The sequence below is a fragment of the Euprymna scolopes genome, chromosome 28 (assembly GCF_053919585.1).
Source record: "Euprymna scolopes isolate OS-2025 chromosome 28, ASM5391958v1, whole genome shotgun sequence".
NCBI classification, from domain to species: domain Eukaryota; kingdom Metazoa; phylum Mollusca; class Cephalopoda; order Sepiida; family Sepiolidae; genus Euprymna; species Euprymna scolopes.
Window position 1 is genome coordinate 49,797,135 of NC_136509.1, and position 26,399 is coordinate 49,823,533.

Below are 26,399 nucleotides of genomic sequence, written 5' to 3' on the forward strand. Positions count from 1 at the left end.
CAAAAGATGTAAGAAGTTGAAATGCGTATGTTTGAAAGGTTAAGGTTTTTAGAGCGTAGCTTAATGCCAATGTTTGTTAACAATGGCGTGCAGCATTTTGTAAACAAAAAGGAATGGTCAAACTAATACCATGACAATCTTACAAAATATAATCAATAACTATAATGATGGGATGGGTGTGTCTTTTTCTGTTCATCTATCTGATCACTACTGAACATGATGTAACAGGTGACAATGAAGGCCAAATGGAATTCGAAGTTGTGGGAGGAGGTTGGTTGGTTGTTTTTGTTTTACGGCATATTAACCCTTTTCGGGTTATTTAATGCCAAATACAAAGATTCGGAAGAAAAAATTTTTAATAGAATGTATTTGTTGTTTTCAAATCGGTTTCTATTTAACCCATAGTTGGGACCCTAACAGATACTACCACTCCGGGTTAGAGTGGACCTGGGAGCAATGGTAATTAAAGGGTGGCTCCACACTCCCCAAAGTCCACAAGCTGGGGCCTCACCACTGGATATAGTTTAAGGTCATATCCAGGACCTGTGGGAGGAGGAAGAGAATAAGAGGAAGGTATTTTAAAAGTCTCATAATCTGAAGGATGCGAGTTCAATCTCTGTACATGGGAGTACAGTTTCTTTTACTCTTCAATCACCAACATTGATATTTTTTTTTCTTTGCCTTTATAAAATTCAATCATGTTATGCAAAACTAAAAACAATTTCCCTCTACAAAATAACCAAACACCATGAATAAATATTTGAATATATAAAGAACTTGAAGTATAAAGCTTTTACTAAAATGGTCAAATTCAGCATCAAACGACTCAAAAAGGGTTGATTTGCCACAAAACAAAACAACCACCCTCCTCTTTTCCTTGTATCTCTGAAAGCCTCTTTTGTCTGTCCTTATTCTCAAATTTCTTTTTTACAAATTTATAATTTTATTCTCATACGTCCTTATTATTGCTTGCCCAATCTTTGACATGACTTTGTCAAAGCTTCTTTCCTAGAACTGCCTGTGGAATTCTGTTCCACTGGTCTGCTTTCCAGCTGACTACAATATTATTGTATTCAAGTCCAATGTAAACAAGTTTTTGTTGAACTGTCTTCTTGAATAATCAAATTATACCAAATTTCCACTGCTAATGATTACTACACTATTGTCCCAATGACTACGCTACACATTAATCCTTATCCTCAAGTTATCTCTAGGTCTTGATAACTGGTGACCTCTTTATAAAAAAATGTTCACCAAAATGAATTCACTCCCTTCTTTTCTTTTGTGTTTTATGTTTTCTCTCTATCTTCCCATAATCGCACTCACCTGATTTACTTTCCATTTTTCATAACCTCTGCTCTATATAAAAAGACATAGATTTCTCTACTTATCCCAATACTCTGTTCATTTATTGCGATTTTATGTCGCAGTACACTTTATTTTCAAAAAGTGAAAACATATACACTTACCTCTTCTTTGGTTTGGCACATAAGATTTCCTCCTTGAGTAAAGAAATAACCTCTTTCCCATTTTGTTGCTATCAAAGACTGCTTGCTAGAAAAAAATATTTAAAAGAATACAAATATGATGATTCGAAGCAAAAGAAAAACAATAAACAAGTAATATAAATATGAATATATATATATATATATATATATATAATTTTGACAAAGTTTTTATTAATAAAGAAACAAAATATTAATCTACTGATGTATTTGCTTAAATTCTGTTTTATATTTTGTGGTTTCCTAACTTATTTTACATTTATTTTTCTATACATTTATTGAATATTAGTAGGTATATTGACTCAGATTTATTAGTTTAAAAATACATAGATGTAAAAATCATAAACAGGATGTATCATAGATAGGGGTCAACTAAGAGAAAGCACATGATTTTCAGGAAATGTGCTCTGTCATGGGAATGGAGTAAAAGTTTAACAGAATTTACATCAGATGAGTGACAGAGACAAGACTATGAGTCTGCTTGCAGACCAGTGCATTTATATCTTCTATGATAAGTAACACGTTGCTATGGAAAAAAAGAAGCCTTAGTACATTTTACATCTTTAGTGTAAGTATTCCAATAGTCATATAATCTTAGAAACCCAATTAATAACAAACAAGTAGTTTACTTATTTATTTTTCCTTATTACATAGCATTACAGATGTCATACATGTGTCTGTATAAACTAAAACCACATTAAACCAGTCACTATTTAGATGTAAAAAAAAAGTATTTTGCAGTATTTTTTTTTTTAAATACAATTCTCATCTTAGTTGTTATATTCATGACGCTTCAGCTAATGTAAATCCCTGTCTTCAGTTGCATTTTTTTTCAAACTTTAAAACCTTTTAATCGAACTCGGTAACCTGCATGAGATTTTAAAGTTAATCCATGGGGGTAGATTGTTTTCATTCCAGGAAGCATAAAATAAAAGTGTGAATGTTTTTGGTTATGCTTAGTTATTATCATGTGTAATAAGGATTGAACCATCAATCTCTCGAAAACTCCCACTTACAACCAACTTTTTTTTTAACCATTAGACCATATATTGATGTAGACAATTCTATCATGAATTTTAAGAACCTTAATCTTCTTTTCACACATAAAAATTTCAATTGTTGTTTTATCACTTGAAAAGATTGCCTACAAGTGTATTGCAGATGCTGTAATATCAAACATGGTATCATTAGTTTGGAGAATAAATGGTCAATACTAGGTGCAACCTAGTTTGTGTTATGGGTTTTGGTCAGTATTGGGCAGACAATATATTGTAAAGGAGGAACAGTAGTTTCAAAAGAATGGGATAAGAGAGAGTCAAATTTATTGACAATTTTGTATGGCATAACAGAACATTTATTTATTGAATGTTGATAAAACAAAGACATTTGGACATTCATAACTGAAACAGTTAAGTTGTACATAGATTTAAATTTATTTGTACCAAATATGGTCAGATTGCAAAAAGTATTGTGAATTTTATCAAACATTCCACGGATGTCATTTTTTGGGAGCTCATTCTGTACTAGCTTTGTTTTAAGGATTTTTACAATAATATCGGTGATTTTCGGTTTTGTTCATGAGAAAGCAGGTGAAGTCTCATTTCTATTTCCAGCATAATGTCGGTGAAAAGTTTTAATAAATGGAGATGGAATAACTATTAGAGCATTCATTTGATATAGAGACATTTTACGACAATATCATATATATCTGATATTCATTAAACAATTTACTTTAATTTATAACTTTAAAATTGAAAATCATAGAAATTTTAAAAAAATAAGAATATAAATGGTAATATAGGGTTCAGGGACAGGAGTACAGGTATATAGAGGTCCTCATTCATTTCCAGGTAATGTTTAAAAACAACAAAAAAAATTGTACTAACCTTCGCATAAAGAGATATCCCGCTTTAGAAAACAAGGCCGTATTTGGCGGAATATATGGCATTTCAATTAAAGGCTCTGGATGATACAAATGGCTGCTTTGGTTTTCTAACGTATCAATCAGTTCAGCCGTCTTCTGTGTCTCCTGGTTAAGTTCTTGCTGCACACCTTGGACACTGGCAGATATGTTACCCAGGAAATCTTCTATCTCTCTTTTGCAGACCAATTCTGATCCCATTTGAAAAAAGGCTCTCTGTGCATGCATGTAACCAAGGATTGGTTCAAGCAGGAAACATTTCCGTTTGTACTGTAAGCTGTTCAGAGAAGCATAATAATGCAGGCCTGTCTGCAAAAAAGCAGAGAAAAAATGGATGCATTTATCCTTCATTTTGAAAATTTTTACTTGACAATCACAATCACAAGAGATAGGAATGGATAGAGAAACTTCTTCAGCCATTACTAACCAGCAGTGCATTACCATTGTTGAACGACTCAAATATGTGTATGCTTCTGTATGATGATGAACAAAAGTGAAAACAAAGATTAAAAGCATGCATTGCATGGAATGAAATGATATGAGAATGATACTGTGGGTGCGTGATGTGAGGTTTTAAGTTTAAGCTTCTTTCTTAGAACTGCACGCCTGTGGAACTCTGTTCCATCTGCCTGCTTCCCACCTGATTACAACTTGGATGTCTTCAAGTCCAATGTTAACAAATTCCTAATGAACTGCCCCCTTAAGTAAATACTTCATCAAATCTCCACACTAACGTAATGTACTTGCAATAACCCTTATCCCTGAGTGGCTTCCGGGCCTTGATAAGTGGTGATCACTGTGTAAAAAAAAAAAAAAAAAAAAAAAAAAATCTAGACAGTATAAGGAGAGGTGTGCAGAAACAACACATGCACATGTATAAGCACCCGGTAATCAGAAACGTAAGGTATGATTGAAATATTAATGATTAAATGAGTTTTTGAAATAATTAATGTGCCCATCCATATATTCATGCTTATACTATGGAAAGCTTTGCCACACGCTTGAGAACAAAATTTTTACCAGAGTTGATTGTTTTGTTGTTATCACATGTCTGGTTTAGCAGTTTATATTGAAATATTTGCAAAAGGCATCTTAAAGGTTAGATAACTATATGGCTTATCAAACCCTATATATTTTTAAGCTTCTTTGTTCACTGAGTAGTGCACCTTCCCGTTGTCCAGAATGGTCGGTAATGTATGAAGGTTGTAGCCATGGAAGAATGCAAAAAAAAATCTGTTTAGGTATTTTAAGTAGTTTTGTGTTGTGGGTTTTGTTATATATAACTAAATTTCATTAAAAATTCAGTTAGTATTATGCATCTAAAATTGAAAGCTTGCTTGAAAGGTGTCAACATTATGTGAATAAGTAATATCAGTTTGGTCGTCCACACTGAGAATTGAACCTTGAATCTGCAATCTTCAGAAGAATATCACTTTTATAATTGATTTTTCCAAGTACTCTAACCACTGTGCCACAGGTCCTTGTGTCATAGCTTGTCAAAAACTTTACATTTTTAAGGTTCTTTGCTCAGTAAGCAAAAAACCTTAAAAAACATCAAAACAAGATGGCGACTGAATTTGACTTGATGTCATGCGAGTTCATTTAATCGCATAATGTTGACACTTTTCAAGCATGCTTTTCTTAATTTGTAGATGCATAATACTAACTGCAATGTTGTATTTGTTTTGTATTACTAAATGAGGAATTATTTGCATTAAAAATCCAGTTAGTATAATGCATCTAAAATTGAGAAAAGCACACTTGAAAGTGTGAACATTATGTGAATAAGCAAAACTGCACGACATCAGGTCAAATTTGGTTGCCATCTTGTTTTGATTTTGCTTCTTCACATAATGTTGACACTTTTCAAACATGCTTTTTTTTTTAATTTTAGATGCATAATACTAAATGGATTTTTAATGTAAATGATTCCTCATTTAGTAATCTATAAAAAAACAAAACAATATAAAACTAGTTTTAATGTTTAAACAGATTTTTCTTGTGTTTTTCCATGACCACAACCTTTACACATTACCGAATGGTCTTCCATAAAGCTGCAAATTCCCTCTGCCAAAGCATCCATTTGGTGATGATTGCCAGAAGAACTACAACTTCCCATGAAGAATAGAGGGAATTCTGTTCAAAGTTTACTTCTATAGATTAGCCATGTTCTGTCTATGCTAGTGTTAGGATAATTAATCAAAATCAGAATTGGGAATAAAAACAATCAGAAGTTTTGGGGATATTGGAATTGGTATCAGAAAAATTTGTGCTTATTTTCCAATAACAACAATGATTCTTTTAATTGTTTACTTTTTGTTTTGTTGAAAAGTTAATTTTCAGTCACTGGTACTAATTAAAAATGATAAATATTTATTGAATTCAAAATAATAATTAAAATCTATATATAACACATAAGTACATTTTTACATTTGCAAAAGTATATGCTTGCATTACATATTTAGTTTTTACGATAATCTGAAAAATAAAAATAAACAACTCTACAGTTAAATATTTTAAGATTTTAAAAAAATCAGAATCAGTAAATCTATTGGAATAAGGAATTTAAAACAGAATTAGTAATCCTATCGGAATTGGGAAAAATATTGGTATTGCCCCATCACTAGTCTATGCTCATGTATATTAAGTTAAATTCCTATGATTCCATAGTCTGTGACATTATCCAATAAGCAAATTATGTTAACTACACAATTTTTAGAGCTGAAAAGAATGAAAACCTGCATGTAAAATTTTATACTGGCCTTCCTTGAACAGAGGAATTTACACCGATTAACACTATAAACTGCTAGCCGAGTGCCCAGCAGATATACACGCTTTCCTATCTTTGTACATTATTGTTAATACACTTGTTCCTTAACCGAACCTCGATTTGATTGTTCTTATTTTCACTGTTGTTCCACGACACAACAGATTGGCGACAAGAAATCGAAACGACCATCACTGCAGAGAATCACCAAAAGTGATTGAAATAAAGATTCATAAAATCTTTATGGCAGAACACCTTCGTCATTTTAACAGATATTTGGATACGCAAGGATTAACAGTGAATTAATTACTAAAATAGTAATTTGGCGATGGGAAAAAACTTGCTACCAAAATCTACAGTGAAAAATGCTAATATTGTCAATTATTTAATAACCGAACACACTTACCAAGTGTTTTAGAAAGGGGAAAAGGGTTCATTTTTTCTTCACCAGAAGCCATTTTTCCTAAGGTAAGAATTTTCTTCTGCAAAGTTAAATGTCCAAAACCAACTAGCAAATACTGTGTAAGCTTATCGTTATTTCGATAACATCTGGGATTTGAAAAAAAAAAAAACACACTTGACTTTATCAAGAGAAAAAGAGACAGACCGTGAAAAATTATTTGTGTACATCATTTGTGCTTAGCAAACACGTAAAGAATCAAGTCATTTTTTGAAAAAGGCAAAGAGGGTAAAAAAAAAATAAATAAATAAATAAAAGTTTCCCATACGAATTCATCGGATATTTAAGGCGACGGATTTTATTTTTTCTACGTAAAAACGCGTGCAAATAAGAAAAATGTTAAACGAATGTTATTTCGCTGGATTGTTTCTAGTAAGACTAGAAATATAGCATTCAACAAATTAAGTTACAAAAGGACTGCTAAACTAAAGAATTTGGAAAGAAAACTTAGTTGATTTTTTTTACTAAGGAATATTTATTTAATACAAGCGTAAATTGTAAACTAAATTCGTATAATGGATGCAAAATTCAAAGATTCACTGTTGGAATCGTGTTGCAAAAGCAGCAAAATCAACAACAAGTAGAAAGAGAAGAGAGATTTAAACAAGCATTTGAAGAAAAAATGCTTCAACAACAGAAACGCTTCCAGGAAATATTGATGAAAACACAGGAGGAACAAAGAAAAATTCTGGAGGTGACACAGTTACCTAAAATGGACGATAATCATAACGCATTTTCTCAAACAGCTATGTGGGCCGCTATTGAAAATTTCAATTATAATCCAGAAGACGATGTCACTTTCGTCCAGTACTATAGACAATATGAGGATATTTTTATATCGGATTGTAGTAACTGGTCAGACACAAAAAAAATTAGGCTTTTGCTAAGGAAATTGGGAACAGCCGAGCATACAAAGTTTGTGAATTTTATTCTCCCAAAAAAGACCAGTGAGTTGAGCTTCCAAGAAACAGTTACGCTACTTACAGAACTGTTTTCTGCAAAAACGTCTCTTTTCCATAGATGATATAAATGTATGAATGTTACTAGAAGAGAAGAAGACGACTGCACTACTTATGCAAGTATAGTGAACAAGCATTGCGATGATTTTAAACTGGAGAAATTATCATCAGATAATTTTAAATGTTTAATATTTGTGCAAGGGCTGGTCTTAAATAAAGATGCTGAAATCAGGCATTGTGTTTTAAATAAACTCGAAAACGAACTGAATTTAAAAATACAAAACTTAGTGGAAGACTGAATGGTTTATTGTGTTGAAACAAGACAGTCATGACATAGAGGAAAACGGAGTGTCGCATATTAAAAAGATCGATCAAAAGAAAAATCCGACTTCAAAAAATAACCAGAGAAAGAAACAGGGAAAGATCCACCTGGACCATGTTGGAGGTGTGGAGATAAACATTGGTACAATGAGTGTCCCTACAAATTCAAACAATGTGACATATGCTACCAGAAAGGACATAAGGCATCACATTGTAGGAAAAAATCTGGTAGAAAGAAGACATCCATTAAATTTACAAAAATTGAACCTGAAGAACGAAATATCCGGAAATATGTACAGGTTAAAATGTTTAAAAAGAAAGTAAGGCTACAGCTTTATAGTGGGTCTGACATTTCCATTATTAATGTACAGACATGGAAAAGGCTTGGGAGACCCACTATGACTAAATCACATAAAACAGCGAGAAGCACAGTGGTGAAAAAATTACCTTCGAAGGAGAATTATTGACAAATATTCTTTTCCAGAACAGGACCGAAAAAGCAAGAATTTTTGTCATGTGAAAATCAAACAACCTCTTTGGAACTGATCTGTTCGAAAAGTTCTGACTATAGGATCTGCCTTTAAGCTCATTTTGCCAAAAGGTTGAGGATTCGAATGTGGAGGCAGAAAAACTTAAGAGGGAGTTAAAAGAGAATTTTCCAGGCGTATTTTCAGGTTGTTTGAGAAGGTGTACAAAAGCGGTAGCAAAATTTGACGTAAAAGTAAATGAACAGCCAGTGTTCAGAAAGATAAGAAATATTTCATACGCCGCTATAGAACAGATAAACGGTGAATTAGAAAGACTCAAAAACATGGGTGTCATCGGAAAAATTGATCACAGTGAGTGGGCTGCACCAATGGTTTACATCAAAAAGAAGAGTAAGGAGATTCGGGTTTGCGCCGACTTTGCGACAGGCTTAAACAGGGCATTACAAGATCACCATTATCCTCTTCTGAGCCCTGAAGAGATATTTGCGAAACTGAGTGGAGGGAAATATTTTTCTAAAATCGACCTCAGTGACGCGTACTTACAAGTTTCAGTCGATGAGGAGTGGTCAAAGCTGCTATGTATTAATACCAATAAGAGATTGTACAAGTTTAACAGACTTCCTTTTGTGGTCAAAGTCGCCCCTGCGATTTTTTAGAAAATTATAGACATTATGTTAAATGGGTTGGATTTCGCAGTAGGGTACCAAGACGATGTGTTAATGAAAAGCGCTAGCAAAGAACAACACAAAGCTCATGTAATCCAAGTATTCAAAAGGATCCAGGATTATGGATTTAAAGTAAAACAGGAAAAATATATATTTTTCATGGAGAAAATAAAATACTTGGGGCAAATCATCGATAAACATGGAAGAAGGCCGGATCCAGATAGATCGAGTGCAATAAAGAATATGCCTGCTCCAGAAAATATTGCGTCTTTACAAAGTTTCTTAGGTTTGGCAAATTACTACAATGTATTTGTGCCAAATATGCATAAACTAAGGTCACCTTTAAATGAATTGTTAAGGAAAGACCAAAAATGGGTCTGGACGCAAGAGTGCGAAGAAGCATTTCAGGAAATTAAAGAGACTTTAACATCTGACTTGTTTCTGGCACACTATAATCCCAAGCGTGAAATTATAGTTGCAAGTAATGCCAGCTCCTATGGCATAGGAGCATGCATTTTACACAAAATGAATGATGGAAAAGTGAAACCCATAGCACATTCATCCCGATCACTTTTGCCAGCCGAAAAGAACTACTCACAAATTGAAAAAGAGGCGCTAAGCATTATATTCACGGTAAAGAGATTTCATACAGCGAATAGACTCCAAAGATGGGGTACCATACTTCTGAATTACAATTTTCAAATAGAATATGTACCATCTAAAAAATTTAGTCATGCAGACAGGTTATCGAGGTTAATACCTAAGCAGACAGAACCATTGGAGGATATAGTAATAGCAGCCATTCAAGTGGAAGTTGAAGTAAAAAATATGTTATGTGACACAATAAGAGAACTTCCAGTAACGCTTGTTGAGATTAAGAGTAAGGCTGAGGTGGACAAATTTATTATACGCATGAAAGAAAAGATCAACAATAACGAACTGGATGAAGAAATTTATTCAATTTGCGATAATGTCCCGTTATATAGCGACAGAGTCATAATTCCTGCGACATTACAGAAAAGAATACTCAAGGAATTCCATGTAGGACATCCAGGTATATCAAGAATGAAAAGCCTTATGCGCTCTTTTGTTTATTGGCCAAACATGGATAAGGATATAGAGGGAAAAATCAGGGAGTGCAAAGGATGCGCATTAGCTATGAAAGCTCCTCCGACTCAATTCGGATCGTGGGCAGAATCAGACCAATCTTGGTCTAGGATTTATTTAGATTTTGCAGGACCGCTAGATGGGTTCTACTATCTCATTGTTGTAGACAGCCTATCTAAATGGCCGGAAGTATTAAAATGTAAGAATCTCACATCCGAGGTAACTATCAACTTCCTGTATGAAGTATTCGCCAGGTTTGGAGTAGTAGACTGCATTGTTACAGACAATGGAACGCAATTTATGCCTACTGAATTTAAACATTTTTGTGAGGATCATCTAATCGAGCATATAACCATACCACCAGAGAAGTAATGGACAAGCAGAGAAATTCATTGATACATTCAAGAGAATTCTGAAAAAAGCTAGTGGGTTGCCGACAGATAAGTCAATCCAACAGTTTTTACAAGTCTACAGAGTCACTTTGAATGCAAACATCGAAATGTCGAAGACACCTGCTGAGGTTATGTTCCGACGCAAGGTTAGATCTATTTTCCACAAGTTGTTACCAAACCAGGATAGGCCAAACCTAAAAAAAAACGATAACAAAAAAATGGTATGAAGTTGGCAAAAGAGTCTTCTACAAGATTCACAAAAATAATAAGACTTTCTGGGAGTCTGGCATTGTTGAGAAACAAATAGGCAACATGGTCTACATGATTAAGGGACCAGACTTCGTGCACAAACATCACACTAACCAAATTCGGAAAAGATACTCGAACAGAGAGGTGACCAGATCACCCGAGGAGGACATCATGAAGACAGTGTTTGATACTTTTCAGGTGCCTATACCAAAAACAGCTCCAGAGAACAGAAGATCAAACAGAAAACGGAAATCAACAGAATTGATTAGGGTGAACCCAAAACAAAAACGTTATTGATCCCAGACGAGATATTTTCAAAGGGGGGTGTTATACCGGCCTTCCTTGAACAGAGGAATTTACACCGATTAGCACTATAAATAGCGCTAGTAATTCGAACATCGGTTAGAGAGATGCGACTCCACTTCAACTGCTAGCTGAGTGCCCAGAAGATATACACCCTTTCCTATCTCTGTACATTATTGTTAATACACTTGTTCCTTAACCGAACCTCGACTTGATTGTTCTTATTTTCACTGTTGTTCCACGACACAACATAAAATAAGAATTTTAATGAAAAAAAAAACAAAAAAGCTTATGAATAAAAAAATTCATAAACAATATGATGTAATTGTTTACCTGGTGGAATTTTTTTCTGGATGTGTAAAGTTCTTCATTAACATCACGACGTAAACGATCGTTGTCTTTTTTCTTGGACAATTTCATATATTTTCCCATTGCTTGTTCATGTTCTACAAAATTGAATAAAATTTTTTAAAAATGACAATTTAAAGATATTGTTTTGAAACACTAACCATTTTGTATCTATAATCAAAGAATTTTTGTTGAATTTGTTGGTTTAAGAATTAGGTGACAACAATATTAAATATTAATTTGAGTATGTTCACTAGTAGATATATTAGCTAGTACACATTAGAAAAGTTTACACAAATGAAAGCCAAAGTTACTAAGCCTTATGTCTAGAACACTTATTCCAATTTTGATCAAATTGTATTACATGATTCTAGAAAATGTCTAAAATTTAATGCTTAAGTTGAAGGGGTTTCAAGAAAAAATTTAAATTAGAGGAATTTTACTAAATTGGTGTCTATTGACTATGGATAAAATTTAAAGCAAATCTAATATATTTGAATTTTTACAAAGAGATGTTGTACCCTCTAAAAACCATATTCTAAAGAAAATGAAATTTGGAAAAGATTTATTAATTGAGGTCTAATACTTATTCACATGAAAAAAAAAATGGAAGTATCTGATTTTCACAAAAACAACCCCTACCGATTTTTGTGCACTTTACATAATATTAAATTATACCAAATATAAACCTACACTGCTCGCACTTATGCCTAGCAGTTGTATTTAAAAAAATTCATAATGATTAATTAGTTTAGGAATGAATTCTATACATAAACATTTAAAACAAATGAAAATTAACTAGAGTAAATACTTGTATTTTTATACAAAGACAAATTAAAAAAAAACAAAGGGACAGATGAAGTGCTTTTGGTGGGCAATCACTTGGAGATGGTGTCTCGATAAAAATACTGCTCCTCTGTCATCTCACTGGATGTGTGAAAAAAATTAAATAAAAAATTAGTTTCAATGATAGAAATGTCTTCCAAACTAAATTTTGTCAAACATCAGGTTGCACAGTTTGAGTGTTGGAACTTTGTGTGAAAGATCAGAAGAGATTGTTGAATTTTCTTAAGAAGTAATAAAAATGGAGTTGAGAGAAAAGGAGATAAAGATCTGGTCAGAGATAGGTTAGTTTGGAAATTAATTTCTGAAAAACGTTCAACACATGTCAGCATGCAAAACTGACATTAAACCTGTTGTTGTTGACCATCATTCATTCATTTCGCATGATGCAGATGATTCTAGTGTTAGTATTTGCTCACTTGATATCTTTCTAACAAAAATTCTTTTTAGAAAAACATTGGATACTTTTGGGAGGAATTACGTGAAGGTTGCCAATATTTCTAAGAGGAAATGTTTCTGTAAGATGAAGCGCATTGGAACATAGTGCACCCAAATTAATAATCTGTATCGTTAACCACTAAATCATCATCACCTTCCTGTTGGTGTTGGTGGCCAAAGTTGATGTTCCAGCTCAACTGCTATTTGGGTTCAACTTTAAAATTCCAACAAGATAACTTTCTATGTTAGATCATTACGAAATAAATATTCTAGTGTACACTATAGAAATCACAATAGATTTTTCTAAATAAGCATACTTTTGTTTTTAAAAATCGACAATAGTTTTAACGTTTGTTATTCTATAACAAATACATTTGCATAAAAAGCATTATGTAATGAATTCTCATGAAAATGAAACAAAATTACTTACCATCTGTAGCGATCTGGAACAATTCAAACATAGTGCTAATCTCTGCAAAATAAATAAATTTATAGAATAAAAAATGTATATTAAAAATAGAGGAAATAAATCTTTGGTTATTATTTTGGCAAAATATTTGAGATGAAGATTGATAATTTTGTATTTCTTGAATAATTAGAACTCATTCTCATCTTGGTTGTTATTTTTACAACATTTTGGCTAGGGTAAAATTTAACCTTCTTTAGGTGCATATTTTCTAACTAAGGAATCTACACAAAATCTCAAACCAAATCCTTCATTTAATTCATGTGGGTAGAATGTTCTCACTCTATCAGCCATAACAAGGCAGAAGTGTTAATTATATAGTATTACTAGTAAATATTTTTGCTAGTCTGGGAAGATATCATAGTAGATAGACATATACTACACTGACCATCAAAGGAAAAGATAATAACCAAGAGAAAGAAGGATTTAATGCCTAGGAGGATGATATGATAACAGAACCGATAGTACAACCCCCCCCCCACAAAGGAATAGGATAATCATCGAAGAATGCTATTATGAGTAATGAACAGATACTATACTGCTCCCCAATCCCTAAAAGAAAAAAAAAAAAAAGTAACGCCTAAAAGAATCGCTCCATAAAAGACAAAAATAATGCCTGCGAGTATAGTATCATCCCAACTTCACTGAAAAGGAGGTAATCCCTGGGAGAATAGTCTCATGACAACAAAACAGAGATTACATTCACCCCTCTAGCAAAGGAGGATGTAATACCTGGGATCATTATTCCCCATCTTCTTAAAAAAGGACATGTTATGACAACAAAACTACACTACCTGCCTTCATTAAAAGATAATATAATAATAGATGAAATCATTTTTCTTGTTTCATTCATTTAAACATGTCAAGTCTTAAAAACATAAGTGCTACATTCCTTGGCCTAAAATTGAAGTAGAACGGCGTCTTGTGAAAATGTGGTATCGTCGTGATCGAGATGATTCTAGTTAAAAGTGGAATAACCATTTTTATCATTTTTTGACTGGGGATTACCAAAGACAATCATTTGCATATATTTGTGTTTTTGCATGTAATTCAAAGTGTAGTATCTCAGCAACATCAGACGTTTTATTATTAATGAAAATATTGCGTACGTATAAGAAATTATGACAATCTAAAATTACTACAACATATTACAGAATATAAATTTTTGGTTTGGATATTTATTTCAGCAAGACACATAAGTACATAAAAGTGTTTTAGTTGAAATATGATTTTCACTTGTGACTAATAGTAAAGAATCAGCATTATTTTTAACAAAGGATTATAAGAAACAGCTTTCCCAATAAATAAGACAGAAAATGGGGGAGAGTAATGTTGGAAATACAAGATAAACATTTCAGATAATAAAGAATTAAAATTAATTTGTTGCATTACTTATCAAACGAGGAGTCCATCCCATTTCTAGTTATACAAGAATGTTAAGATGTTAATTTTTTTTTATTTACCTTCAATGTCATTTTGGAGAAACTTGGAGAGAGGAAACATCATTGTCTCCGAGAATTGGGCAGCTAAGACTTGCTGAACTGAACTCACCTGTAAAAGATTTCAGTTTTGTTTCCTTTAAATAAAACGAGATGTAGCAGAGTAGTTGGCTGAATGGACACAGTAAGAAAAAAACAAAAAAAACAAACATGAACAACAGATTCTTGCCATAACTCATCCCCAAACTTATTCACACTTAGTTCATTGCATTATTTTCAATCTTCTCATAAGGTTCTTCATCTTTAAATTGACAATCAATCTCTCCTACTCATCTTTTACCTGTAACATTTTATTCAAATGCTAATTGGTTACTATTTTCACGTTTCGGCCAGTGTAATCTATGACTCTTTAGGTGCATCTTTTTGTAACTTAGGAAGATTTATGTTGAACTCCGACATCTATGTGGAATTTTGAACTGAAACCTTTAATTCATGGGGATAAATTGTTTTTGTTCTGTCAGTCCTGATCAGGTACATGTGTTAATTATTGTTATTCTTAGTTATTATCAGTACAAATAGAAGTTATATATATATATATATATATATATATATATATATATATATATATATATATATATATATATGCATACAAGCATGTATGAACACAAGAGAGTTATTCTTTTTCCCGATTTTTCTGGATATCTTTTCAATTCGCCAAGCAGCCTTTTTTATTTCAGCTGGTATAATGGCAAGTTGTTGTTCAGCCATATTCTTCTCCAGCACTTTCTATCAGTGCATCCGATTGATAACAATGATAATGAAATGAAAATGATAACAACAATAATCACTCCTGATGACGATATCAGGAGTGATTATTGTTGTTATCATTTTCTTTTTCATTGAGGCTTGCTGTATTTATATATTTTTTATTGGTTATAAATACTAACCATATTTAAGAACTAACAAGAAACTAAATAAATAAATAAAGTATAAAATAAGAAAATCGAAATTAAAAATAATTGGCTCCTAACCATCCTGCAATAACCTTTATAACCAATAAAAAAAAAAAAAATGAATACACCAGGCCTCAATGAAAAAAAAAGAAAACAATAACAACAACAAATGAGCTGAAATAACAGCAAGGGGAAACTTGATTCCAAATATTTCTCATATGTTATATCTCCCCTCTTTGGTTTTCATACATTAAGTAAATTTCACAGTGTATAAGGATTTGATACTGGAGCTATTAATAATCATACTCTATTTCTAAAAGAAAGGAGATATAACATGAAAACTATTTGGAATCAAGTCTCCACTTGCTGTTATTTCAGATCATTTGAAATCATAGCAACAAGTTTTAGTCTCTCCTCCATCAAGGCCAGATGTTTGGGGGATATATCATGTTTTGTAGTTCATATGCAAAACTAGGAAAGCAAATCACTGAATAATTGAAACATTGGTAAACGTGCAGTATCTTTCCATCCTCCAAAAAATCATTTAAAATTTCTACTTTCAAATTAAAATTTGAGGAAACGAGTACTTTTCAAGATATGAAGAAATTAAGATTTCAAAAAGTGGGGAATCACCTTTCTATATTAATTTGAAGTAAAATGAACACCTACTTTATAGACACCGTTTTTTGGGAGGTGGGAATATAATACCAGGCTTAGTATACAGCAGCTCTTTTAGTCTCACAAAAAATAAGAGAAAGAAAACAAATCTCTTATATTAAGTAAATTTATAGCCAAAGGTTTAAGAGTAATATCGAATTGGTTGTATTTAAAAAATTTTCTCATTTTTAGATTGGGAAATAAGTTCGCTTTTGGAATGGATTAAAGCGATACTTTGAGGCGTAAGTAATTATATTTATAGCTTCAGATATGCAAAGGTGGCAAGATTTGGAACTTGGTGTGTAAAACATTGACTTTTTAAGAATAGCCCAATTTAAAAGAGTATTTTTAGATTTAAATTTTTTAATTAAAGTGATTAGGAAAGTTCTCTGGCTATTATTAGTGATTTCATTATTAAAAGGAAGAGTTGTGGTTAGATATTCTAACTAACTTTTATTAATGTTGAAGTGGTGCCAATATAAGTACATATTTTACCTGGTGTTTGCATAGTGTTAATGGTCTGTAAATTTCTGTTAGGATTTGGGGTGGGTTTATGGTTTATATGTATATAAGAGGAAAAGATAATAGAAAAATATATACTGATACATATAGATTTATTGATCAATTTGAAACAAGAGAATACAATACAGTGTGTAGAGGTTATGAGAGCTCTTTATACCAGGTATTTTGAAGCCTAATGTTTCTCATCAGAAGAGGAGGGGGTGTTAGGTATCAAATTATGGATGAGATGTCTAGCAATAGGTATAGCTGTAAAGAGCCGCACATTGTTTCTAGCAGTTGTATTTTGATGAATTTCAAACAAGTAAAATATTTGTTTATTTTCCTAATGTTACGTTGTGATTTGGCTTTCAAGATGCATATTTTATTTTATTCAAATTAAAACGTTTCTATATGAATTCTCATTCTTTGACGCTATTCTCGCGTTACCCACGCACAGTCCAAACATTTTAAAATACAACTGCTAGAAACAATGTGCAGCTCTTTACAGATTCTTTCTCCAAATTTACAACATGGCAAGGAAGAAGAAAAGAAAAAAAAAGAAGCAACACACTGAAGATGGAGGATACCTCTGAAATATATTTGTGATAAATTTCAAACAAGTAAAATATTTGTTTATTTTCCTAATATTACGTTGTGATTTGGCTTTCAAGCGCAATTGATGCGTAATTTATTTTATTCAAATCAAAACAACGTTTCTATATGAACTCTCATTCTTTGACATTTATATATATATATATATATGTATATATATATATAATATATATGTATTTATTCAAAAAAATAAAATCCAGGCATTTTAGTACTGATCAGTTGGTTTTTGTTTTGTCCATTTATTTGTAAAATAATGTGTGAAATATGTCATCATCATTATCTACAGCAGAAGTGTAAGTCTTATAAACAAACTTTTATTTAAAAAAAAAAAAATGTCCAGACGTTTCAAATACTAATCAGTTGGATTTTGTTTTCATCTGATTCCTACGTCCATTCATTTGTATAATTGCATAAACACTTTAACGAGTGACTGTCTCTTCTACAAATTGTTTGTATTGGATTGTTTTTCTTTTTTTATTCATGTCAAACTCATTTAATCGTACCCATCACCATCATCGTCGTCCTGATAATTGAGGATTTATGACTTTTGGAATACTCCTTCATGTGTATTTTACATGTATGTGTATGTGTGTATATGCATATGTATGTGCCTCTGTGTGTATGTTTGCATGTACATGCGTATGTATGTTTGCGTGCATCTGTATGTATTTGTCTATAAAAATAGTCCTGTGGCGATGGAAAAGTTGTGACATGTGTAGGCCTGAAATGCTGGACACATGTAATAATTAATCTGCCATCATCATATGTATGTATGTATGTATGTATATGTATGTTTGCTACACATATACACATACACGTGTATATTTGTGTGTGTGTATATGTGTATTGGGGTGGAGAGGGCTCCCGTAAGCCGTGGTGAACGCAACCTTTCTAGGAGAAGCAAATCTCTGATTTAAAAAACCATAAAGCGGGAGACCAGTACCCGCATTAAGCTGGTCTGCAGTTTGATTTGCTGCTGGCTATCTTGCTCTTGCTTGTTGCTGGATCTCAACATTTTGAACCGAGAGAGAGACTTAGCTGTCGTACAAAGCTAAGACTCTGTAACATCATCTTTGTATAGATACTCCCTCAGGCATTTGGGCTCATGGATTTTAAATGTCTGAGGGAGTGGCACTCGTCTGACAAAACGTTGCACTCATCATATGTATGTTTATATATGTACATGTGTGTTTGTATGCAATATATGTATATATATGTTTGTGTGTATATATATATGTGTGTGTGTGTGTATAAATGCATATATACGTATGTAGGTAAATGTATGTATATGTATATGTGCATATATGTGTATGTATATGTATATGTGTGTTTGTATTTGTATATGTGTATATGTATGCATGTATGTATGTGTATTATGTATTGTGTATGTATGTATATATGTGTATGTTTATAGATATGTATGTATCTGTATATATGTATGTGTGCGTGTAGGTATATATATGTATGTATACCAATGACTGTCTTCAGTGTCATGTCTGCCTGAGCGTGTGAATTGTCTGGCAGGACTAAAAAAAGTAATTTTCAGTCTCATGGACTTTCAGTGTCTTAGGGAGTGGCACTCGTGTGACAAGGCATTGCAATCATCATGTATGTATGTATGTATGTATATATATATGTAAAAATTATAGTTGGATGGTTATATAATTATAGTTCCACTAGACATTGAATATACTAAAACTTCTGTTTTATCATTAGGTGTTCGATCTTTGAACACTGTAGTATAATTAAACACTCACATCACAATTTCCTTGAATGTGATCTCAATTACACCTCAACCTAAAGAATAAATACCTTTGATAAGAAACTTTGTTAAAATGTATGCACTTATGAAGCTGATGATGTTTGTGTAAGCGGGTTTATTATGTGTACTTATATTTATTGCTTTATATTTGTTTTATATGTTTATACAGGTTTTTGTTTGTACTCTTATATATATTAAAATACTGTGCATATATGTAGTCTGTAATCTATATATATAAAAGGCAAAATGTGTGTGACCATTTCGTGTATGTCTCGCAAAGGTTTTTCTTGCACATGCTCCCGGGGGGAGGGGTTACGATTGCTTACAACTGTTTATATAGGTCCTAGATAATAATATCTAGGATTTGAGAACGCATGTAGTGTATAGATTTATTTACATCGACTTTTACAAAATTATTGCTATTTTGGCTTCTCGCATGTTGATTAGGCTTTTTTGTATAAAAAGCAAAACTAATTCAAAGTTAACCAACTTCTTGGCATCCCGCCGGGAAACGTCCAGAAGCAATCAGCTTTGATCAATGTTGTATATCAGACAGTTGCTATTCAATCTGGACAATTTGGAGCTGGTTTCCCCCTCCCCAACATCTGCTGGGGGAAAAACAGTCAAATTTGGGTAAACAAACGCTGCGTGACTTCTATTTGACCTTCTTAATTAGGTCAAATCGAAGCAGGAGAATTAACTTAAATTCAAACATGTCTCCGTTGTATGTCGCGGTGCCCCAATTGTTAACGCCGCACGTTTTTTTTTTCACACTTTAACTTCCAACTTTGCCTCAAGGGTTCGGGTTCGATCCTCATACTCACCTACCAAAATTTTTTTTTTATTATTTTAACCCCACCCCCTCACCCGGAGTTTGGATTTACTTAAAACGAGTGTGCAGCAAAGTCTCGTGCAAAGCACGGGTATCTTTGCTAGTATATATATATATATATATATATATATATATATATATATATATATGTTGCAATATTTTGGGATTAATGGGGTATGATCCAACACAGTCGGACGATTCTATTTATAAACGATGCTGCTAAGAACTGACGAATCAAATTAATTCACGTTCTGCTACCAACTATAAATATTAAACCTTTTCTGGAGCAATTTCACATGTTATTTTCCGTCTAGACATGGTAAGAATATTTTGTTCTGTGAAACTGTCTACTACAAACAAGTCACCTCCCAGGACTTGTGTGTAACAGCAAACCATCTGAAACTGTTCTGAAACTCAAAATGGCTTACACTTCGAGAGGTTATACGCCCAGCGTGCGTTTTTATTTCGATGGATCCGAATCAAAATTCGAATTGTGGCAAGTTAAATTTCTAGGATATCTACGAATCCAAAAGCTACACAAAGTACTACAAACACAACCTGAAAACAGAAACGACCCCGAATTCATTGAAAAGAATGCAACTGTCTTTGCGGAATTAATACAGTGTTTAGATGACCGAAGTCTATCACTGGTAATGAGAGAAGCCCTGGACGACGGCTGCAAAGCATTAAACATATTGACAGAGCATTATTTATCGAAAGGAAAACCCAAAATTATTTCTTTATACACTGAACTGACCTAATCACAAGAGTTTCCAATGTAGATATAGGACTCAAAATGGCGACTACATTAAAAATGTGGAGAGCTCTGTTAGCGAACATACATTTTTATTTTCGTGTACATTTGATGCTTCAACAAACAATAATAATTTTCTTGTCGATTGTGGGGCCACGGCACATGTGATTACAACAGAATCTGATTTTATCAATTTTGATCCCAACTTTAAGCCACAAAATCATTTTGTAGAACTAGCTGACGGGAGTCGAGTCAATGATATCGTTTTGAAAAGAGGCAATGCGAAAATCTCGCTAAAGAACAATAAAGGTGAACTGTGTTTCTGTATTCTAGAAAACGCTCTTCTAATCCCAAAATTTAAACAAAATATATTTTCTGTACAAGCTGCCACAAAACAAGGTGCAAATATAAACTTTAGCCCCAATAAATCAAAACTGGTATACCCGAATGGAACTGTATTCGACATTAAAGAAAATGGAAGACTATATTATTTAAATAGCGTAGTCCCATCAAAAACCGCCTGCCATGATCTACAGACATGGCATAAAATTCTTGGACACTGCAATATTCCTGATATCAAAAAGTTGCCGACTGTAGTTGATGGAATGCAAATACAAACATCAAAAACCTTCAACTGCGACGTCTGTACGCAAGGGAAACTGACAAACTATCAAAACAAGATACCAGACAAAAAGGCCAAAAAAATCCTATAAATGGTGCATTGTGACTTGAATGGTCCCGTAGAACCGATGGCCAGAGAACATTATAGATATGTGTTGAATTTCATAGATGTTTAGGTTTAATAATGGTTTACTTTTTAAAGAATAAATCTGATACCCTGCTAGCAACTAAGAAATATCTAGCCGACATGGCCCCCTACGGTAAAATCAAGTGTATTCGCTCTGACAACGGTACGGAATTCACCAATAAAGACTTCGAACTTTTACTAATTAACCATCATATCAGGCATGAAACATCAGCTCCTAGATCGCCACACCAAAACGGGACTGCTGAACGTGCGTGGCGGACACTTTTTGAAATGGCAAGATGCCTACTCATTGAATCAAAACTCCCTAAAAACCTCTGGACGTATGCACTTATGGCGGCAGCCTATATACGCAACAGGTGCTTTAACAAAACACTATCTAAAACTCCATATGAATCTTTCTGCGGTAAAAAAAACAAATTTAAGCAGAATGCATGTATTTGGTTCAACTTGCTTCGCATATATAGAGAAAAAGAGTAAATTGAATATTAAAGACGACAGAGGTATATTTCTTGGATACGATAAAAACAGTCCAGCCAATTTAATATTTTTTCCCGAAAAAAATAAAATAAAAAGAATTCGGTGTGTAAAATTCAGAGACACGTTTAATTTTACAGATGAAAACCCGTCATATGAAGAAGATGAAATTATATTACCTCAAATAATTAGAACAAACGAAAACAATAAAAATGACGAAGACGAGAGTGTCCATGATGATGATGATGATGATGATGACAATAAAGTAGAAAGATATCCCAAAAGAAATAGAAGGCGACCCGATTTTTTTGTGGTCGACAATATAAAAGATTATCAAATCGATTATTGCTATTCAATGGAAAATGCGCCAAAAAGCTTCAATGAAGCAATTAATTCAGAAATTGTGATGAATGGAAAATTGCCATGAAAAAAGAAATAGATGCCTTAACCGAAAATGATACCTATACGGTAGTGCCTCTCCCAAGAGATAAACATCTTATTTCTACCAGATGGGTCTTTACAAAAAAGAGTGCAGCATCAGACGTAGAACAGTACAAAGCAAGATTTGTTGCTAAGGGGTACTCTTAGATTTACGGTAAAGAATACTTTTCTACGTTTTCACCGACCACAAACCTAACGACAATCAGAATTTTACTGCAAGTCGCATCACAATATGACCTAAATATCCATCAAATGGACGTAAAAAATGCTTATTTGAATGCCCCAATAGACTGTGAAATTTATATTACCCCTCCAGAGGGATTTATAATGAAAAATAAAAATAGCGTGTGGCGACTTAACAAGTCATTATATGGTCTAAAGCAGAGTGCTCAGTGCTGGAACACAGTATTTCATGATTATATTATTAAACAACAATTTAGACAATGCGCTGTAGACCCCTGTTTATATACCCAACACAAAGACAATAAACTACTGATTTTGGTTTTGTGGGTCAATGATATTTTAATTGCATCAAATTGCGACATAATGTTAACTGATGTTAAGAACAAATTAAGTAAAAGATTCAAAATGACCGATCTTGGCAAAATATCTTGGTTTCTGGGGATAGAATTTACTCAAAGCAAAGGACTTGTTACGATGACTCAATCGAGATACATCGACAAAATACTATTAAAATTTGGAATGGGAGAGTGCAAGAAACGCTCTACAACGGTCGAAAATGATATTAATAAAAATATACACACAGAATCTGAAATAATAAATGACACACAATATCGCGAAATTATAGGTAGTCTTATATATTTAATGCCTGCAACCAGGCCCGACATATGCTATACAGTAACAAAACTGTCACAAAATTATCACAACCGACAATGAAGGATTTAAACAGAGCTAAACAAGTCCTACGTTATTTAAAAGGATAAAGCTACAACGTTTTTTCTCAAAACTTGTTGGGGAATTCGACTGAATAATTTTTTTTTCTTTCACTGCCCTGTAAAACTCTTTGTAATTTTCCTTTTTGACATTTGAACACAATTAAAAATGGCATCTTTTTAAATGCTAAAATTCTAAGATCCAAATGATTTATAATTTTTGTTATGTCTAAGTGAATATAAAAATATATATTTATTTTTGAGCAGAACAAACACAAGGGACTTCCCCATTATAAAAAATAGGGAGGATGTTGCAATATTTTGGGATTAATGGGGTATGATCCCACACAGTCGGATGATTCTATTTATAAACGATGCTGCTAAGAACTGACAAATCAAATTAATTCACGTTCTGCTACCAACCAATCAGAAACCAGAATTGCTTCATAAATATTAAACCTTTTCTAGAGCAATTTCACATGTTCTTTTCCGTCTAGACACGGTAAGAATATTTTGTTCTGTGGAACTGTCTACTACAAACAAGTCACCTCCCAGGACTTGTGTGTAACAACGAACCATCTGAAACTGTTCTGAAACTCAAAATGGCTTACACTTCTAGAATATATATATATATAGGAAATTTATTGCAGTGAGACCAGAATGAATTCTTATATACTGCTCTGGCTACACATTGAGCACTCTCGTCCGGTTTTTTCACCACTGAAGATTATATATATATATATATATATATATATATATATATATATATATATATATATATATATATATATATATACACATACGTACACCACCTTTTTTGGCAATTTTTAAATTCCAAATCTCAGCAACTATTGATCAGAATTTAACAAATGAAAGATCGTTGGAAAGGTAATGACCTGAATTGTGTAGTGGGCTATGTGACATTTGCCATTAAGGAGATCATCCATCATCCAAAGCCTATTTTTGGCACTTTTTTACAGTCATAAAATGTTTCAATCATAGTCATTTGTTTTTGTAGTTTTGCATATGAAGTACAAAATATCTGATATTTCCGTAAAACCTCTGGCTTTGATGGCGGGGAGACTAAAACTTGCTGCTATGGTTTCAAATGAGCTGAAATAACAGCAAGGGGAGACTTGATTCCAAATATTTTTCATATGATATATCTCCCCTCTTTGGTTTTCATACATTAAGTAAATTTATGAGTGTATAAGCATTATATGATATTGGGGTTATTCTTAATCATACCCTATTTCCAAAAGAGGGGAGATATAACATATGAAAAATATTTGGAATCAAGTCTCCCCTTGCTATTATTTCAGAGCATTTGAAACCATAGCAGCAAGTTATAGTCTCCCCTCCAGCAAGGCTAGAGGTTTTGAGGAAATATATATATATATATATATATATATATATATATATATATATATATATATATATATATATATATTGAATGTATATATATGTTTTTTTTTCATATATATAAAAAAATTATCCTAAAGCTTTTATTTTTACCTTTTTTTATATATAGTGCTTTTTATTTCTTTTTCCCCTCAAGCCCCCCCCCCCTGAAATTTTGTTTTCACTCTGGTTGTGTATATATGTTTATGACTATGTATGTGTGTATGTTGTGTTTTTCCTATGCATGTATGTATTTGTTGATTACGTGTTTGCTGACTCGTTTTTAATAATTATCTTCATTTTATTCTACCTTGTCTTCTGTCTGCTTACTTGACCCAGTTTGTCTTGCATTTCATTTGCATGTCTGGGTCTGTATGATGTTTGATCATTCTTGATTTTTGACGCATCTTGCCCTCCACCTTTTTTTTTTTTTTTTACTCCTTGATATTTCTTTTTTTCTTTTTCTATCCTCTTTTATTATCCATTTCTTTACTTTTATTATTTCAACTTTTCTTCCCTCTTTTTGACATTTTAATTCTCTGCCTTTTTCACTTTTTAATTAATCTTTGTATCTGAAGATCATTTTTTTTTTCTTCTTTTTTTTAATTCTCCTTATTTCAATATCTGGTGCTTAATATCTTTGCATGATTATACATTTTCGGTCATTGAGTTTTTGAACATAAAAAAAACTCCATTTTCAATTGATTATGAGTTCGAATATATATTTTTGATTGACCCTACTTTTCCTTTGGAGGAATATCTATAAGATTTTTTTTTTAATTTGTTATACCTGATTCTCTCAGCTTTTCGCTCTATTCTTTCTGAGAGATTATTTCTTATGCTTCAATGTTTATCTCGATATATAAAATCCACTCTAACTTAAAGGAGACTTTACCAGCTCTTGGAACTATTCTGTGGATTCTCCTATTTCAGAATTTTTGTCAGACTTTTACTCTCAACTCCCTGTAACTTTCAGAACTTTACCAGCATTTAAACTCACCTTAATCTTTTGAATTTTTAAACAGTCGCCATTTTTACTTTTACTGTGGATTTCTTAAAGTTTAGATTTTCCTTCCTTCATTTTTGACTATCCACATAATTTTTTCTTTATTGTATGCATTTCTGTAACCATTATTTGCTTTTCTACATTTATTCCTACTTTCTTTACCTCTTCCTTTCTTCTCCTTTCCTTCTTTCTTTTATTGTCTGTTATCTATTAATGATCCCCATTATTTCTTAGTGATTCCTATTTTCTTTTTATCATTCCTTACTTATAAACTACCCTTCCATTTTTACTTTTTTTTCTTTTCATATTTATATTTTTTATATTTATAATTATTTTATTTTCGTCCAAATTTTTTCCTGCTAAAATTTAATTCCAAATTAATTTTCCTAATAAATTTAACTAAATGTTTTTATGCTTGTATTTAATATATCTTAATATATATTTTCTTCATTTTTCAATCTAAATGCTATTAAGCCAGCTTTTATCTATATTGTATATCTTGTATAATAGTGGCTCTTCTCTCCTGATGAGAAGTATTTAGCTTCGAAATGCCATGGTATACAGAGGGTTTTTTTTCTTATTCTTTCTTTATTGACTTGATGATATAATACAGTTATATGTAACTTATTCCTCACCTGTTATTTATATATATATATATATATATATATATATA

At 32.4% G+C, this 26,399-nt stretch overlaps 1 protein-coding gene across 3 annotated transcripts in view; it reads right to left on the reverse strand.

Annotated features, from left to right (window-relative positions):
- The window catches only part of LOC145249603 (DCC-interacting protein 13-alpha-like), a 233,979-nt gene that overhangs the window by 139,862 nt on the left and 67,718 nt on the right, over positions 1–26,399 (reverse strand). For all 3 annotated transcript variants that reach the window (XM_080111313.1, XM_080111312.1, XM_080111311.1), the window contains exons 5-9: positions 14,696–14,783; positions 13,197–13,238; positions 11,471–11,583; positions 3,392–3,735; positions 1,470–1,554 (exon numbers count right to left, since the gene is read on the reverse strand). In XM_080111313.1, coding sequence (XP_079967439.1) covers positions 1,470–1,554; positions 3,392–3,735; positions 11,471–11,583; positions 13,197–13,238; positions 14,696–14,783 — 672 coding nt within the window. The remainder of the gene's footprint in view (positions 1–1,469; positions 1,555–3,391; positions 3,736–11,470; positions 11,584–13,196; positions 13,239–14,695; positions 14,784–26,399) is intronic.